This window comes from Meriones unguiculatus, chromosome 16 (genome assembly GCF_030254825.1).
Source record: "Meriones unguiculatus strain TT.TT164.6M chromosome 16, Bangor_MerUng_6.1, whole genome shotgun sequence".
Classification (NCBI taxonomy): Eukaryota; Metazoa; Chordata; class Mammalia; order Rodentia; family Muridae; genus Meriones; species Meriones unguiculatus.
In genome coordinates, this window is record NC_083363.1 from 10382989 (window position 1) to 10401929 (window position 18941).

General features: G+C 43.4%; 1 protein-coding gene across 1 annotated transcript; it reads right to left on the reverse strand.

Moving 5' to 3' along the window:
* Nucleotides 1-4060: 4060 nt before the first annotated feature.
* Nucleotides 4061-18360, reverse strand: LOC110561765 (zinc finger protein 280B). Its single transcript, XM_021658279.2, has 3 exons — nucleotides 18249-18360; nucleotides 17770-17883; nucleotides 4061-8498 (listed from the first exon to the last, which is right to left on the reverse strand). The coding sequence occupies exon 3, from the start codon at nucleotides 8433-8435 to the stop codon at nucleotides 6885-6887; it is 1551 nt and encodes a 516-aa protein (XP_021513954.2). The 5' UTR covers nucleotides 8436-8498; nucleotides 17770-17883; nucleotides 18249-18360; the 3' UTR covers nucleotides 4061-6884.
* Nucleotides 18361-18941: the final 581 nt, after the last annotated feature.

Below are 18941 nucleotides of genomic sequence, written 5' to 3' on the forward strand. Positions count from 1 at the left end.
AGGACACCAAGTCTAGGTTCTGATCAAGGTGTCATTTATGAATGTCAGGTTAACACTTAAACAGCAGGAAAGTACAAGCAGTTTCTCACGGAGGCAACTTTACTTGGCCAAAACATACGAGGGCTCACTCAAGGTTACACAGAACCCGATGTCTGGTTACCATGTTTGCACAGAATTTATTGTCTAGTTCTCAGGGTCAGAGCCCTCTGCTGTGGAACTGCTGGGGTCAATCTCTGAGACACCAAGCTTTAGATTAGAGCCAGAGCCAAGAGGCCGAATTCCACTGTTCAGGCACTCCAATTTTGCCATTAACTCCAAACAGGCTGCAACACTCTCTTTTCCTTTTTCTTTTCTCTATCTTTCTTTTTTAGATAAGGAGAAAAGGGGTTGAAAAGAAAGGGGAATACAGGGATATTTTATAGGAATAAAAAAAAGTAGATTATTGAATCTACTCAATTTAAGTTTTATTTGTTATTCTCAAATAAGGTTATTTTTAACTCTGGGATAGGATTTTGTATATTTGCTCAAAAATAAGTCTATTTTAATACATTGGTAAATTTTAGTATATTGAAATTCAAGCTTACTTCTAATATTTTTAAACTACTATTACCAACTGTTTAGGGTATTAGGTAATGCAAGTTAATTGTTAGTTAATCAACTCATAGCCATGTCAGACACTAGTCTAATTCATCATAGGAGTATACATCCTAGGTGTAACAGATTTTGTAGATTAACAGATAGATTTTGTAGACAGATTGATTACATAAAGACAGGTAGTCTTCAAAAACTTCAGAGACCTACAAAATATGGCATTTATAAATGTATTATTTTAAAGATTCTTTGACAATGAGACAGGACATCTCCTGGTAGCACCCTGCCTACCTCAAAGATTATTAGCATCGAAGAACCTCCATATGGAGATGACTTCAAAAGGAGCCAAGCAGGCAAAAAGAAAATGACCTCGTTTCATGACAGACAGAATTCTGCCCAAAATGGGAAAGCTTAAATTCAGGATAAGTCGATTGCTGAATTCTGACACGACAGGGTAAGCAAGTCCTAAATGGTTCCTGCTTCACATATATGTCTGTCAAATATACTGAGCCAGAAGGCTAAAGACAGCTCCAAAGTTATAGAGTTCTGGGTGATTATTCAGGCAGCAAAATGTCTCTGCCAATTTTTTATTTTTATTTTTTTGGAAGCTGTTAACATGCACTTCCTATTAATTCCAGTAATTAATTTTATTCCTTCTCAAGTCTCTGGTGGGGTTAAAGACCATATAGTTACAGTTCCACAATTAAGCTTAAGTTGTTTAGAATTTAAGAAAATGTTTTCATATAGGTAATACCAATAAGGCTAAAAATTAATTTAGGTGTAAACTTATCAAGATAAGATAATCAATCACTTTCTCCTAAGCTGCCAAATACACATGGACTGGATATTCCATATGTAAATCTTACCTAATAGTTTTCATAACTTTTATATTATTATTGTATCAAAAGAAAAGGAGCCTTTTCTTTTAGGGGGGAAATGTTGCTATAATGCTTTTGTGGAATGTATACAATTTACCCTTGTTCATTCAAATGCTGACTTGTCTACCTCACTATCTGGTTTCAATCTGGACATTGCATTGTGATGTTTATTCTAAGGGTCACCTGTCTCAAGTTTGTGTAAACATGCCACCATTTGTTTTCTGTATTTTCAATTAAATGACCAACCAATACTGAGCAATGGAGAGAATAGGATGGGACATCCTGGTCTGGAAGGGAGAAGGAAGCAAGTGGGAGGAATAAGAGAGCAGGGATTTGCAGAGAGGACTCTGAACCATGAGGAGAAATGAACCAGACCTAAGATATGACTAAAAGCAAAAATAATGGGTGTAATCTGAATGGTAGGAATCTATGCAGGCTTGAAGGTTTGGGATGGAATAACTATTGATTAGCATTATGTTCTAGGTTAATTAAATAAATCCTAATCTCTGTGTGGTGGTTTGGGTAGGCAGCTGGTTTAGGAACAACTGCTGCTTAACTAAAAGATAAATCAATAATAAATATTAATAAATATTAAGACACAACACTTGTCTGTTAGAATACACACCAGAATGGAGTTTTGAGAGGGAACTTCCAGGTGCTTGTGAGAAAATTTCAAGAAAAAATGAGTTCCATTATTTGTTGAAAAACATGAAATTTTTCTTGGAATGTGCTTTCATGCCCAGTTGTAGTGGGTAGGAGTGAGTTCACTTAGTTATTTGTTTATATGCCTCTATGGAAAATCATTGTTCAGTGTACTTGTATTTTTCTTAACTCTCAGAGTATAAATTGTCTGATGCTCTGAATAAAATCAGCTATTGTATTGCGACTTTAGTCCAACTCGTTTATTGGCTCCACTCTCCCAGGTCCCACTCCCTGTAGAGTGACAAATTCTGTCTTTAATAAAGCAAAGAATAAGGCTTTTAAGTTAGCACAGAAAAAGAATAATCCCAAAGTAAGTAGAAGTATAACTGAATGAGACAAGAAATAAACTATTTGGGGAATAAAACAAAAATAAAAGGTAAAGTAAACCAGAAATCCTGATAAAACTGTGATAATATTTAAAATAAGACAGTGTCTTGAGGTTATGAAGCAGTCTCACTAATTAAGTAGCCCAGGCTGACACAGAACTCAAAATCCTGAGTCAGCCTCCAGAGTGCTATTACAGGCAAGCCTCAAGACAGCTGACTGAAGGTTTGTAAAATTAAAGTTGTGAACACAACCAAGCAAAACCTTATTTTAGTTCGGTTGTTTGTTGATTTGTTTAGATAGGATCTCACCTGTAGCCCTTCCTGGCTAGGAACTCACAGGTATCTATCAGCTTCTGCCTCCCAAGAACTGGGATTAACACTGTATACCCAGCAAATCTTTGGTTTAGTAAAGAAAAAAAAAAAAATACATGACTTTTATAAACTATCCAATAAAATACAACCACTCTCTTTGAAATTCTTTAACATGGTCATGGACCTTTGGTAGCAAGTCTCATTAAAGCCAAGAACAAGGCCAGGCAGTGGTGGCCACTTGCCTTCAATCCCAGCGCTCAGCAGGCAGATCTTTGAGTTCAACATCAGCCTGGTCCACGGAGTGAGTTCCAGGCCAGCCAGAGCAACCTCAAAAAAAAAAAAAAAGCCATACTTATCTCAAAAAACAAAACAGAAAACTTTGAACAACGGGTCAATGAGATGACTCAGTAGATAAAAGCTTAATGGCCCAAGAGGCCCAACCACCCACAGAGCAGGGACCATGAACAAGTATGTGGTGGAGAGAAGCTGAATGGTTTGTGTACTATGAAGAGGCAGGTGAGGAACAGCGGATGAGTAGCCTGAGCTGCCACCTGAGGCCGTGGTGATGTCCTGATCCCTGAAGCAGCAAGTCTCTTCCATGTCCAGGACCCATGTGACCACCAAAGGCCACACAGATGTCCCGGTTCAGGAACCATGGTGATGTTTGAGGAGTCCCAGTGAGGATCCAGTATTGATGGTGTAGCAGAGGCCAGAGGCCTCAAACCAGACCAATGACTCAGTGCAACGAACATTTGTAAGTAAAGCTGTTTGGACAAAAGGGTAAACTGTGTGACACACCACAGCTTTCACAGAAAGATGTTTTATTTTTTGGTGGGGGAGGGGGATGTTCGCTGTTTACTTTTGGGGGTAGGTTGAAAGGGCAGAGAGTGGATATGGAGGGAAGGGAGATGAGGGGGACTGGAATACCCTGTGTGAAATTCACAAAGAACCAATAAAAAGATGATTTTAAAAAAAGATTAACAGCCCAGAGTTCAATCTCTGGATAAGAGACAACCCCAAAAGTTGCCCTCTGACATCCACACATGTGGACCGGCACACATTTCCACATCCCAAACACAAATCATACACACAATAAGTAAAATAAAAAATTTAAAACTCAAGACTACTAGCTCCCCTGAACACATCATCTAGAAGTTCTAACCAATGAGAGTAAAAATAAACTTAATGCAGAAAATACAAAACAAAAATTAAGCTAAAATACAGTTAAAAAAAAAACAATAAAGCCAAAGGTTTTCACAAAATGTTTTATTTCCTTAGTTGCTATTTCTTATAAATAACTTTGGCAACATTAACAAAATAATGACTTTTATTTGAAAGAACAAGCAACAAACTTCTGAGTAACAAAATAGTAATCTTGACAGATAAATTTAATACACGTACAAACAAAACAAAGTGACATTGCTTTAAAAATAGAGCTATCAATATAAAACAGAAAGCTTCTGAAAGACTCAGCTCACTATACTTCTTTGTGTAATAGGCACAGAAATGGACTTAAGCTAGCTCACTTCTACGACAGAACCGAAGTGATTTCTTCCTCAAGTTCTGTGACTAGGAAACTCAGCTAGACAGCAGAAGGAAGAAAGGTGCAACACGAGGTAAACTGCCTTCAGAGAGAAGGAATAAGCAGGACTTCACAAGCAGGGGAGTTTCCAGTCCCTCTCGAAATCCTGACGAGCGTAATCTAACAGAGCACATGTGAGGTAGCAAGCCATGCAGGCTTAGGGGAAAGCACTGTGACGAGAGAGCAGCTGTGCAGCCTTTGCATCAGGAAGAAGAAACGGGAGTTTACTAGAGGAATGACAAGGCCAAGAGATCAGAACAGCGAAGCAGCGAGGAGAGCGGCAGGAGCATGGCAGCCCAGGGAGACAGGTGGGCAGGAGACCGAGCGCTGGGCCTCCCTTAGCAGTAAACAACGGCCTGTGCTCCTCAGGAGCATGATTTACTGAAACAGCAACTACAGCAACAGTGCTGGCGACACTAAGCACAGGTCTAAGGTGGCTTATTTTTACCAAAGACAGTACAGAAGTCTGCAGATTCCTTTCAGAAACAGCGCGGTTCTCCACCTGAACAAATGGGACAAACACACTTTCTACACCTAAAGGAAAGGTACAAGATGAAAAGTTAGTGTGCCTTGTCCCAAAAAGACACTCACTGAAGAGGCCAGAGCTGACTCTGAACTCCAGATCCACCTGCCCCAGCCTCCCAAGAGCTGTTATTACCAGTGTGTGCTACCACAACCAGCAAGATAAGGTACCTTTAAAGAAAGGAACAGGAAACTCAAGAGATTTTCCCAGACAGTGACTATAACCAGCAGGCGTCCAGACTCCTTCCTTGAGGGATGGACAGAAGCCACTGGTCGTCCGGGCTGGAGATGGAGGAGCAGAACAGTAGGCGGCACTGGGCCCGACTCAAGGAGACAGCCCTGGAAATTTACAGAAATGGCCAATGCTACTGAAGCTGCTGAAGGCCAGTCTCCAGGGGGTGTCTACAGTTCTATGAAGGGCTGTTCCTCCATAGACAGTGGCCGTCTAAGCAGTACGACATACTACATGGGAGAAGACAAGTCTTCATTTAGGACATGTCATGCACACTGAAGTGCTTCAAGTAAGACCCAAGCAGTTTTAGTGTGGTCAATTGGGAAATTACACATACAACAAAGGGAACACTGCTCTGTGGTCACTTAAATACGAAGCAAGGTTCAAATTGTGACTAGGGATCTAGTTAAGTGGCAGAGCCCTTACCTGGTACCTGTAAGGCTCTGGGCTTAATCCCTAGCACCAAGGGGGAAAAAGCACCACGGCACCAAACCGCAAGCTTCACATGTTCAATTACCACAAAACACACGTACTGAAAATGTACTGAAAACACTACGTAGAGGGCTTAATTTCTAGTCACCCTGGGTTTTTTGTTTTTGCTGTGTGTGTGTGTGTGTGTGTGTGTGTGTGTGTGTGTGTGTGGCGCGCTATGTCCAGTACTATTGGGCAAGTTCCTATTACAGCTTGAAAGTAGAACTAAGTTCAGCCCAAGCCACTTACCCATGCTACACCACTTAAGAAAATGTTTCTCAAAACAGGGGGGAAAAGTCTCTCTCCTTCCTATAGCAACCACTGCTACTGGAATCAATACACTTCAAGCTATAAAAGCCAACGCTTCTTTCCCCAGGAAAGGAAGAATATGGCCAGTTCATTCTTCAAACACAGCTAGCCAAGATGGGACAAAGAGTGAATGGATCCAACTACCCTAGGCATCAAGCAATAGAAGTCGGTGGACAACAGTTCCCACCTTACTAATTACTGTTGCTGCTTCAGCGCTGAGGACACACAGCTGTGCTCTTAATGTCTGTAGAGGTCTTTCACAAAATGCCGGCACTTTACAGGAATGGCTTGGCCTCCTTGGATATTCGCATGGCCAGGATTCCTTCTTTGGCTTCAAGGCTGGAATCAATGTGTGCCCGTCCACTTACCCATGTTATACCACTTATGAAGATGTCTCTCAAACCAGAAAAGAAAAAAGTCTCTCTCCTTCCCGTAGCGAACATTAACTGCCTATAGATCTTCAGGGAGAGGCGGGGCCTTGTTAGCCCCATCAAACTCCAAACTCTGATGTGGAAGAGCTCTCGATCTTAGACATTACATGAAATACTAATAATTAAGTTTAATCTGTTTTCCACTCACGTGGATACAGATACACACACCTTCCTTGTGTTAAACCAAACACTTAACAAGAAAAGCAGATGGATTTTAAGTAATGCTCACAGTTCATTCAAATATGCTGTCGACTGGGGAATGGGGTGGCAGAGCACTTGCTTATTGTGAGGTTTAGATGCAGCCCCAGCACTAAAAGAGAACAAAACAAACCCTCACAACATGAAAACAAGAACTCCCCATTACCACCGAATTGAAGAAAAACCGATTATTCATCAGTTCATCATTTTTTGCACTAAGGAACAACAATGTATGGTGTGTTCTCGTCTCTACGAAGGGCTCTGGGTTCCGGCATAGGACCAATGGGATGGTTTCGCAGGTCTGCCTTGAGATCTGGGGGAAGCTGGTTCTCAGTCAGTTATGCTCACAACAACTGATGCAGCCTTCACAGACTCTGACTGGACAGGCTCCAGGGACACCCGAATCACGACCTCCGTCTCGGGAGGCAGCCCTTCCAGCTGCTTAGGCTTCTTAAACATCTGGTGACACTGGGTCTTGTGCTCCATCTTCTCCTTGAAGGTCAAGAACCGCAGCCGACACTTGGAGCACGGGTGACCAGTCCTTTGCCAGTGGCCCCTGTAATGGCTTAGGTATGGCATCCCAGTTTTGAAAACTTTAAGACAAAATGGACAGAGTAAGTTCTTAGTGTTTACATGGCACTTCCTGAAGTGTGTCTCCACATCCGCAAAGACAGACGATCTGTACTTACAGACCTGGCACACATAGGGCATCTCCCCGGGCTTATGAGTGTCCTTCATGTGCTGTAGAAGAACTTGATCGGTCTCAAACGACAACTCACAGATCCTGCAGACCCTGGAAGGGTCTGGAGCCGTGTGGACACAGGCCACGTGACACTCCAGCTGCACAGGGGAGGTGAACTGCCGGTGGCAGTGCTGGCAGGCAGTGTGGCTCCCCCAGCCGCCACTCCCCTGCCCCTCCAGTTCCAAATGATGTTTGGTGTGGCTCATAAATTTAATATTTTTTAGAGAGTTCAAGCAGCTGGGGCATTTAAAGGTTGTGTGAGTCTTCTTCTGGTCTGGCTGCCCATCTCCTTGATACTGTCCATAATAGAAGTCACTAAGTAAGAGGGTCAGACTTCCTTTCTTGGGGTCAAAGGCCTCTTGACTTGCTAGACTTGGAGAGTCTGCTTCAGCCAATCCATTTTCCTGGTGAGGCTGAGCACGGACAGAGTCCTCTGAGAGACGGGCTCCATTCACAAAATGGTTTGATGAGTGGGGAACATCAAAGGTGGTTCTCTTCTGCTGAGGATTTGAGGTATGGTGCACAGTACCTGAAGGGGACAAAGCTGAAGAAGGTTCTACAATGTCAACATTCCGTCCAGGGCTTACGACATTTCCTTTAGAAGTAGAATGGCACGGCGATACGTACAAACTTTCATTCAGCTCTCCTCCTGAAAGGGCCGCCCTCGCTGGGCTACGCTTCGAACCTGAGAGTGTAGCCAAAGGCGAACTACACTTTGAAGAGCTACTAGGCACAACTTGTGGCAAATCGCTTTTATAATCAGGTTCGGACAAAGGCTCAATAATAATAGGACTATCTGATGATCTTGATTCAGCCGGAGACGCCGGCAGCACGACCACCGTCTCCGATATGGGTACAGCAGGACTTGAGGGCCGCAATCTTTGAGTAGTGCATTTTCTAAGCCCATCATGCTTTCTTTTTAACCATGAATCTGGGGTGACTCTGTTCAGAATGTTTGATTTGGCTGGTTTTGAATTTGAAGTCATTCCTACAAATATCAGTTCAGCATCTTCATTTACATGCTCCGCCCCTACAAAGATGAGCTCCGCATCCTCATCGTGGGCTTGACTGGGTGCTTGTAAACTCCGCTGTGGTTCTGGATCTTGTTCTTCACTGCACAACATGAATGACCGCTCCATTTCTGCTGTGGTTCCTGGCAGGTGTGGCCACAATTGCAGCGCTTCCTCTATACACTCTGCCACCTGAGTGCAAACACAGCACACATCAGTGAGCACAGAAAAGGACTTCTCGCCAAAGACTTTGAGGTGGTTACACACATCATGGACACTCAGCCAGTGCCACCACCATCCTACCCCAACCTTCCAGGCCCAGACCTGGGCAGATGGCACATCCATGGTCTCTCCCGCCTAGTGTGACCCGGGACTCTCACTCAGCACCACCTAGCCAAGCAGCCCTCCAGACCCTGGCAGAAGCCGCATCAGCAAGCTCTTGTAGATGGATCCTCTCACCCCCAGTTGCCTCCTCTCACAGTCCCCAGTCCCCAGACTCAGGCCCAGCTAAGAGCCAAATATTCCTTCTGTGTTAGTGAGTCTGAGCAGGTCCAGGTGCGGCTCCATCTCCAAGCTATCTCACCAAGGCCCACTGTGTGCTCTTCACCTGAGTCTGACCATGTCCCTGAACCTGACTGCCCTCCAAGCTCAGCCCCAGCCAGGAGCCACTCTAGGGGACTTTCTTGGCCTTCACCCAAGCAATCTCACCCTACTCTTCAGACCTCTGCACATTAGTTACCAGCAAACTGGAGCTAGCCCAGTCTCTCCAGTCCATAATCAACACTCAGTAGCTCAATGACTAACCTGCTCATTCCTGTCTTGAAATCAACCAGGCTCAGACAACAGCACAAACAAACAAACAAACAAAAACAAAAACCAAAAACAAAACCATCAAACTTCTATTCAACATCAGACAATCTAGAAAACAAACAGTATAGAAGACTAAGACAGTATGTGTCCCTTGAAGACCACCAGTCCTAGAGAAATGCCGAGACTAAATACACAACTTAAAAGAACAATTATAAGCAATCAAAGAATTCGATGAAGCCAAAGAGGCTACAGGCAAACACGTCAAGAAACGTAAAGAGGGCAGAGTAAGGAAGGGATAGAGAGAACTTATCCTCCAGGAGAAGGCTTCCAGGTCAGTTCTGGCTCAATTTCTCCAAGTCCTCCTCACAAGTACATGGTGGCATTCTACTTTGCTCTGTGGCTGAGACAGACACCATGACCACAGTCAGCTTAGAGAAAGCAGGAGTTCCCTTCATCTCACAACTTCCAGGTCACAATTGACCACTTCGGGAATCCAAGACAAGGACATAGGACAGGAGTTGAAGCACAGACCATGAAGGATGTTGCTTACCAGCTTGCTTCTCTAGAACATCTCCCTTCAAGCCATCTCAGTCTCCTTTTCATGTGGCAAGCAGAGTGAAACCAAATCAGCTTCTACCACTGCTCAACTCAAAACCCTCCACTGACTCTGACTCATTCAGATGAAGGTCATGAAAAAGTAACCTTTATTTGCCAGAGGTAACTGTCTCAGAGGCTCACTGCCTCTGGCTGCTAACCTAGGCCTAGTCCTGGAAGCTTCTGGCCTCCATACAATTCAATCTAGGCCTAGAATGTTTTCAGCCTCTGAGACTTACTGCTGAATACGCTCACCCTTTCTTGTAAGACTGAGCTCATACCTGGCTGGTTCAACTCAGCTGTTCTGGCTCAAACTCTTCCCCCAGCTGACTTATTCAATCTGGCTTCTCTCTCGGCCCCTGAATTGCTCTTTTGACTCAAACTAACTCCAGCAATCTTTTCTAATCTTCTGGTTCCTTCCCATTCTCTGGCTCATTCTGTTTTCACCTGTGTCTAGCCTTTTCTCTTATTCAACCTCTCTCTGCCAAACTCTCCTAGTTAAACTGGCTCCTCTCTCCTTCAGTAGCTTTTTTTCCTCTCTTCTCAGGAGAGTGAGGCATATCCTATTCTGTCAAATCTTCTCTGATTCATCACTTTTTCTGCAACTCAATTAGACACCACTTTCAAACATGGGTGTTTCCTTCTACAAACTAACTTTACCTTCATTGTTTCGAATTAAAGGTATGTACCACCACACTTGAACCTAAGCTTTTCACTACCTGAAATTTGCTCTATACCAGGCTGGCCTTGAACTCAGATCTACTTGCTTGTCTCCTGGATTAAAGGCAAATGTGTATTCCATCTGGATCACAAAGATCTAGAAGGTCTTTGGGTGTGATCTCTTGCCAGAGCAGCCATGTTCTGAATTAAAATTCCTCTACAAGGTTGAGTCCTTCCAACACCTACCAGACTGTATTTCCAACCCCCTGAAACAACCTACAGTTTCCCTCATACTTTTCTTCCCCACCTACTTCCTACCTCATCACCCAAATTGATACTAACTTCCTTATACAAACCCACACTCAGAGGTAGATAATTTAAAAAGTGAAAATACTAAAAAATAAAATGAACACACATGCAAAAAACCGGGGTTACATGTATGTAGATGTGTGTGTGTGTGTGTGTGTGTGTGTAGGGTTTTGTTTATTTTTTTTAAGATGGGCACTCACTACATAACTCTGGCTAGCCCAACCTTAGAATCATCTTGTCTCTTTGTCCCAAGCACAGAGATTACAGACAGACTATCATACTGGCCCTCTCCTTGCAACTTCCTGAATGTGATAAACATTGTGGCTTGCTTAGGATCCTTTTATGTGCTCTTCCTTTATGAACTCTCTTCATCCAGACACCTGCATTTTGGATCCTCACCACATTTCTCAGTGAGGTCCTCAAATACTTCAACCCACCTAACTCACATTCCCTTCCTTGGTCACCTCCAATTTCTATCACCATTTACCATGTTATAAAATTTACTTATTTATCTTGATTTGTTCCCCTTGTCCATCCAGTTGGAGGGGAGAAAAAAAAAAAAACTCAAAAGTCAGGGATTGTGACTTTTTGATGGTGACAGTGGCATCACCAAAGCAAATGGCAGTGCCTAAAGCACAGATGCAGCAAATACAGAATTTGTTAAACAAGCCAATGAGAGTTAGGTAGTAACTCTCACTACTAACAACATCTGATTACTGAAACAGATTACGGTCCAGTAATTCCACGTTTTCTACAGACTTAACTTGAAGAACTTTGTCCAAATCAGAAATTCTGGAGGCTAATAAAGGATTTGCAGCAGCTGGAATTTTATAATGTTTTAACCAAAATCCTGTTAAAGTAAATTCTACACATAAGCACACATAAATGATTGGGCACAGCATGTAATTTCATGAGGTCAAGTATAGGTTGCCGTATACAGTGACTTCCAAGCTAGCAAGATCCAAGATCCTGCCACAATATTTTAATCTGTTCAATGGCTAGGCTTAGCAGTACACACCTTAATCCTAGCAGTTGGGAGGCAGACGCAGGTGGATTGCTTGTGAGTTTGAGGCCATGGTGAATTCCAGAACAGCCATAGCTACATGAAGAGACTCTGTCTCGGAGAGTTTATAAAAAAAAAAAAAAACAACAACAGGCTGTTCAAGAAATTACTACTGGTACTCTGAAACACTGCTACAGAACTGCTACAAAAATTAGCAAATTCTGAAGATCTCTTAAAAAAAAACATTTTAATGCAATATATGGCCTTCAAACCAACATTATCTTCTAGTCAATTACATTTTTCTTTGCTTATTTTTGTGGGTGTATGTGTAGGCACATGAGGTCGTCCCAGGACAACTTATGGGAAACTCCTTCCACTGTACAGGCTCTGGAGATTGAACTCCAGGTGTCACACATGGCAGCACTGTGCGCCTTTACCTGCTGAGTCATCTCAATAGGCCCAACACAACCTTATCTATAATAATTAAACTAGCACCTAATACAGACCATGCATGACACAGTATCTGAACATTAGTATCTAACTTTGTAGCATTTATTCCTGTAAATATATATATAAACATATATATGTGTATGTATATACACACGTATACCCACACACACTAATGAAAGAATTTGAAAGCACTTTTTTTTGCAGTCAACTAGGCTTATTCATTTTGTATACAGCTGGGCAGTTTGTCTCAACCTAAGCACTACTGACATCTGGAACCAGGCAGTTCTTACATGGGGAGTTTTTAGATGGTGCCTGACAGCATCCTTGACTTCTGCCCATCAAATACAAGCTGCAACTCCCAAGCTGTGAAAACCAAAAATAGCTCTCAGCATTAGCAACCGTTCAGTGGGAGAGACCAGCCCAAATCCAACACTGTTCCCAGTACCCACATGGCAGCTCACAACTGTCTGTAACTCCAGTTCCAGGAGATCCAACTCCCTCACACAGACTTACACGAAGGCCAAATACCAACACACATAAACAAATAGTTGGTGGTCATAGTCTCATCACAGCAGAAACAAACAAAAATCTAAATCAAATGACTGATATTCTTTCCAATGTAACAAATATCAGATGATAATTTCAGAACTAATATGGGTATCAGGCTTATGTAAGAACAAATTTTATAGCCCTAAAATTTTTATTATTTTGAAGGTTTACACAGACCCTAAACAACATGTTTCCTGGGATTAGATAATAAGATTCTATCACAGAAGAGGTTCTAACGACTCCACCAGAAAACTTTTGGAACTAACAAGCACTTTTAGCAAAAAGGCAGAGCATAAAATTAACATAAAAAAATCTCTGTAAGCTAATTTAGAAATATAGGGTTTCTTGTTTTAAGTTTAAACAGGAGCATCCTGATACATGGGTGAACAAAAATTCCTATAGAAGACAGGGTTTATTAAATGAAAAACATCAGTCCTTGGAGTAGGAACACCCATCCATGGGTTACTGGTGTAGAAAACTTTAGAGGCTCCCCAAACAACACAGGCTACTGTTATTGCCTCACTGTTTACCTTAGCCAGATGTTAAGACCTACTGCTGAAGACACCCCACAGTTTGGCAGCAGTATACAAAAAAAATCACGCTTGAACTGACTGACCTGGAAGCTTCCCCCTCTGATGGCTTTCAGCGCTGCAAGGTGTTACCTGGCCACCAGAAGAGAAAAGCCGTTCCTGCATTTGTCTACTGGAGGGCTCTGCATGCTACAGTGCTAATCTGCCAGAAGAGTTGTGCCTACTGCTTCAATAATGATGGCTGTGTAATGAGGCCTGTTCCACAAGATGTAATTCATGCCTGAATTGTGAACCTGGTCAAAAGACCATGGTTGGGAAGGTCACAGGCCCTAGGAAGGAAACTTCCTGTTGTTTTACTGAATAGATATGTTGCTCCACCTTCCAAATATTGGTATTTATACTTGTAGATCAATGTTATTCAGTGTTGGTCCACGGAGCTTCTTCTTGTAGGAGGTAGTCGATGCAGAGACTCATAACTGCACACTCAAACCATAAGCCTAAACAAACCTTAAGGTGCTTTGCCAGGTAGTACGTCATAGCAGCAACAAAAACTATATAGCAACGAATTAAAACTTGGGCAAAATATTTTAATAAGCATTTCCCCAACAATGATGGAAGGTAGTCAAGAAATATATGAAAGTATGCTCAACATCACAAATAAAGAAATGAAAATTAAAATTATTAGATATCGCCTCACATCAATTAGAATGGCTATTAAAAACAGCTATTTTAAAAAGCAAATTTAAAAACAGGAAGTAACTGTTGGCAAGGACATAGACAAACTAGAATACTCATGCTGTAGAACTGTAAAGTGATACAACTGTTATAGAAAACAGCAAAGACATTCCTGAGAGGAAAATGTTTTAAAGAACCATCACATAAACCAGCAGTCTAACTTCTAGTTATACACTTAAAAGAAATGAAAAAGTCTTAAAATGGCTGCAAAATTAACTACTTCCCTGTCAGTGTTTACAATGTGACCAGAGGCTTCTCTTCTGCCACCATGACTTCCTTGACAGGTCAGACTGTAAGCAGCATGCCTGCATGATAAAAGTCCTAGGCAAAGTAGGACTAGAGGGGACATAACATAATAAAAGCCATATATGAGAGACCCACAGACAGCATTGTCCTAAATGGAGAAAAAGCTGAAGCAATTCCATTCAAGTTGGGAATGAGACAGGGATGACCACTTTCCCATCCTTCTCAATACTTTGCTTGAAGCACTAGCTGAAGCAATATAGGAAATGAAAGCAGCAGAAAGGACACAGATAGGAAAAGAGGAAATCAAACAATTGCTCTTAGTAGATGACAGATTATAATACAACAGGTCCCAAAAATTCTACAAGAAAACTTCTTGACACAATAAACAATTTCAGCACTGTGAAAAGACACAGAATCAACTGGCAAAAATCAATAGCTTTTTTTTAATAACAAACAACATATACAGGAGACTGTTAGAGGGGCCCACCACACAGGACCTCAGACACAGTTTACACACAACTGAAAGTCTTCATTTCTTTCAGCCAATTGGAACTATACTCATGTATTTGGGACCCAAGTGAAGGGCTGAGCATTTAAACTAAGGGGATTTTAAAGGCAAAAAAACACAGGTCTGTTATCTCTTAGCAGCTGCAGGGAGAGGTTTGTGCAAGCAAACAGCTTAACAGATGCTAAGATAAGCAGTTAGCTGAAAGGAGAGGTTTTACACAAGCAGACTGTTTAACAGAAGCCAAGATAAGTTAGCTGGTACATCTTGACTTTGGGCTCCCAAAATAGATTTGGATAATTTTATACAGAGCTCTCCATCAAGATTAATTCTAGTCGAATCTAAAATGGCCTCAGCAAAAATACAAGATGAAGGAACCTCTGTTCTGTCTTGTCATCACATCATCATGAACACACTACCATCAAAAAAATAAAATATCCAGGAATAAACCTAAATAAGAAAATTAAAGACATCTACAATGAAAATTTTAAGGCTCTAAAAAGAAGAAATAAAGACACTTAAAAAAAATGGGTTGGAAAGACATTTCATGCTCACAGATTATTCAGGATTAATATCCTGTTCTATAGGATATTAAAAGTCATCTACAGATTCAATGCAATCCCAAAATTCCTCTCATTCTTCACATAGAGAAAAAAAATATATTCTAAAATTAAATAAAACCACAAAAGACACGAGATAGGCAAAATAATGCTGAACAAAATGAACAGTGCTGGAGAAATTATTATACCAGATTTGCTTTGTTTTAAAGTTTCTCTGTGTGGTCTTGGCTGTCCTGGACTTGCTATGTGGATCAGGTAGGCCTGAAACTCACAGAGATCCACCTGCCTCTGCCTCCCTTTTATTGCACACTAAAAGGTGTGCACGACCATGCCTGGAAACTGTAAGTGATCTTAGGGTATATTTACATCAGCACACACCTTTAATCCCAACATGTGGGAGGCAGAGGGTCTGTGAACCCATTCTAGTCTATGAGGTGACTTCCAAGAGAAGCAAGAATAGATAGAGACCTTGTCTCAAAACAAAACAAAACAAAAAACTTAAAAAAGTAAAACAAAAAGCCATCGTAATGAAAACAAAACAGTACTGGCACAAAAACAGACACAGACCATTGAAACAAAATCAAAGATCCAAACATGAGGACATGTAACTTCAGCCACTTAGTATTTGACAAAAATGCCAACAAAAACGGAAGAAAAAAAGGGTTTTCAACACATGGTGCTGGGAAAACTGGATGTCCATAAGCATAAAATGAAATTAGACCAATATCTAAACCTTTCATAAAAACTAACACCAGTTTACTCCCAATGTACAAAGATCTAACTGTGAAACACTGCAACCACAAGAAAACAGGCAGTACCCTGCATGGTCTAGGTGTAGGAAAATACCTTCTGAGTAGGACTCATTTTCCCAAGAATGAAGCCAACAACTGACAAGTGGGACTTAAAACTGATAAAGAAACCATTAAGAAGAGAAAGCCCACACAATGATCTATGCCAGCTATTCATCTGACAGAAGATTCATTTCTAGAATATATGCAGAACTCAAGGAAACATCAAATCCAAAATTAAAATTAAAATTAAAATTAAAAAATAAAAACGCCATTCAAGAAAAGGACTTCAGACCTGAACAGAGAATTTTGAAGAAAATAAAAATGGCTAAGAACGAGAAACTAAAAGTCTCCCAACCAAAAAAGTCCAGGCCCAGATGGATTCAGCACAGAATTCTTCCAGACTTTCAAAGAATTAACACTAGTATTACTCAAACACCCATGAAGCCTCACCAGTATGGATCCCTCACCAACTCAACATGATCTCAACCAGGACAACACCAACAGTATGCTAATGTGGAAGAGGAAAAGCTCCTCAGTCCTTAACCCTACCCCAGGAAGAACACCAACTGGTCAGACCTGAAAACATACACAAGCAAGATTACACAGAATTAGCAGGTCCGATTTATGTAAGAGAGCAGGGGAGGACGAGGAAAAGAGGAAACCACACAATTATATTGTAATTAAAAACAAACAAACCAACAAAAAAAAAACCTTTAAAACACTGCACAAAAGTTAAAGGTGAACACTGCTCCCTACTGTTGTTTCCTGATGTATCAAGCTGACCCTAAGGTACTATTAATAACGCCTTAGAATTCTTGGGGTCAAAAAGCCAGAAATCCGGCTTGTGCAATCAGGCTGAAACCAAAGCACCTGGGAGGGAATGTTGTCCAATCAGGAGTTCAAGGTCACTCTCAGCTACATGAACTACCCGGGGCTATTCAAGACCCTTCCTCAACAAATGGGGTGAGGACTTCTCCAACTTAACATTTTACTGCAGTAGCTGGTTCTCAGGCTGTATGCATCAACTCATCTGTGCCTCCTACTGATAAAAGAAAACAGAGAAGTACCTTTACAGAGCAGCCATACTGTTTCCTCTCTCTTTCCATGATTTCAGGTGAAGGGTTTAACCACCACTTGAGGAAGCAACTTGGAAGGTTCCAGAATTACAGCAATACTTGGCCTGAATTGATCAGAGCCATTCAGAAAAGAAATGCCAAACAGAAGTTTTGTTTGTCTTTTTCTTTTTTTTTTTTTTTTTTTTTTTTTGTTTGTTTGTTTGTTTTGCTTTTGGAGACAGGGTTTCTCTGTGTAGCCTTGGCTGTCTGGAACTTACTCTGTAGACCAGACTGGCCTCGAACTCACAAAAATCCGCGGTAAACAGAGAGAGAGAGAGAGAGAGAGAGAGAGAGAGAGAGAGAGAGAGAGAGAGAGAGAGAAGCCCTAAGATTTCGTTACACTGTTCATGTTATTTTACTTCGCTCCCTACCAGTTATTTACCGACTTCTTTTGTTTCCTTTGCTTTGATGCAAAACCTGTTTGCTCCTCCTGTCTCCACGGACAGGAACTGGGTATGAGGCCATCACATCCGGTGTGAAGTCCTGGGAAAGAGTCGGGGGCGAGCACTCCTCCAACCAGGTTATTCCCACAACTCTGAGGGTTATTCCCACCGTCTGACTTGCTCCCGTCCAACATACCTCGGCCAACAAAACCACAAAACTCACCCGAGCGCTGCTCGAACCAGAACCAGCCAGCGAGGAGACTGTCTCAGGAGCCCGGAGAGCTGCACGGGTGATCGAGGAAGCACACAGTCGCCCGAACACACCAACACGACGCTGCTGTGCGGGAAAGAGGCAAATAAACGGCTTTTAAATGCTTTAAAGGCCTCCAAGGGCCTGCGGACTCCCAGCTTACACACGGGCTCGCAGCGCGTTGACCGAGCTGGTTCCCGAGCCTCACCGGGTGCCGGGCGCCTCCTCCCCAGGGGCAGGGATCGCAGGCCCGCGCCACCGAGCGCCGCCAGGGGCCTCCGCGAAGGGGACGGCATCGCGGGGAGCAGGCCCGGGCCAGGACGGGGCCCGCGCTCGCCCGCCCACGCCCACGGCCCTCCCCGCCCGGCCGCCCGCGCCCACGGCCCTCCCCGCCCGGCCGCCCGCTCAGAGGTCCCCGGCGCCACGCCCCAGCCCTCACCTCCCGCCGCTACCTGCGACTCCCCGGCCTCCGCGGCCCGCGAGGCGCTGCGCGGGAAGCCCCGCACCACGGCCTCCCGGGCCCCGCCGCCCCAACGGCAAAGCCCCGGCCGCCACGCGCCGGCCCACGGCCACCTGTGATTGGCTGCCGCGGCGGACGCGGTCAGCTGCTCGGCCCCGGGCGCAGCGCCGACCCGATTGGTCGCCAGGCCCCGGGGAGCGTCCTCCCGCTCTGGCTCCCCTAGCGGCTGCGGCGGGCGGAGGGGCCAAGCGGGGATGGACAGGGCGGCGGGTGATGCACCCTGAGGTCTGGGCCCTGAAGGTTTGGAGACCCAGCCCGGGCCTTTCTTTCCTTGCGGCACTCAGGGGGCTGAGGCAGGAGGATTGCGACTTAGACGCGGCTGCCCAGTGAGAGCCTGTCCTAAAATAGAAAGGGGGGTGGGGAGGATGGATGAAGACATCAAGACTGTAGCTCCGCTCGCTAGGTCCAGAGCTGGGGCTCTTTGGGAAATAGTTTGGCCACCTGCAGCTCCTCAGCTGGGTGCCTTCTGCTCAAACACGCCAGCCGGCTCGCACACTTAGAGTGACCAAGCTGCCCACCTTGAAAGGCATCCGCCTACAGCTGCCTCGGGGGACCAATCCGCCCACTGTTTTTATCCAACTGGAAGCAAACTCAGAACAAACGTCCCGGCTTTTTTGGTTTTGGT

What these genes read in the sequence shown, in the direction of transcription:
- LOC110561765 (XM_021658279.2), bottom strand. Translation starts at nt 8,435, where the DNA reads ATGGAGCGGTCATTCATGTTGTGCAGTGAAGAACAAGATCCAGAACCA.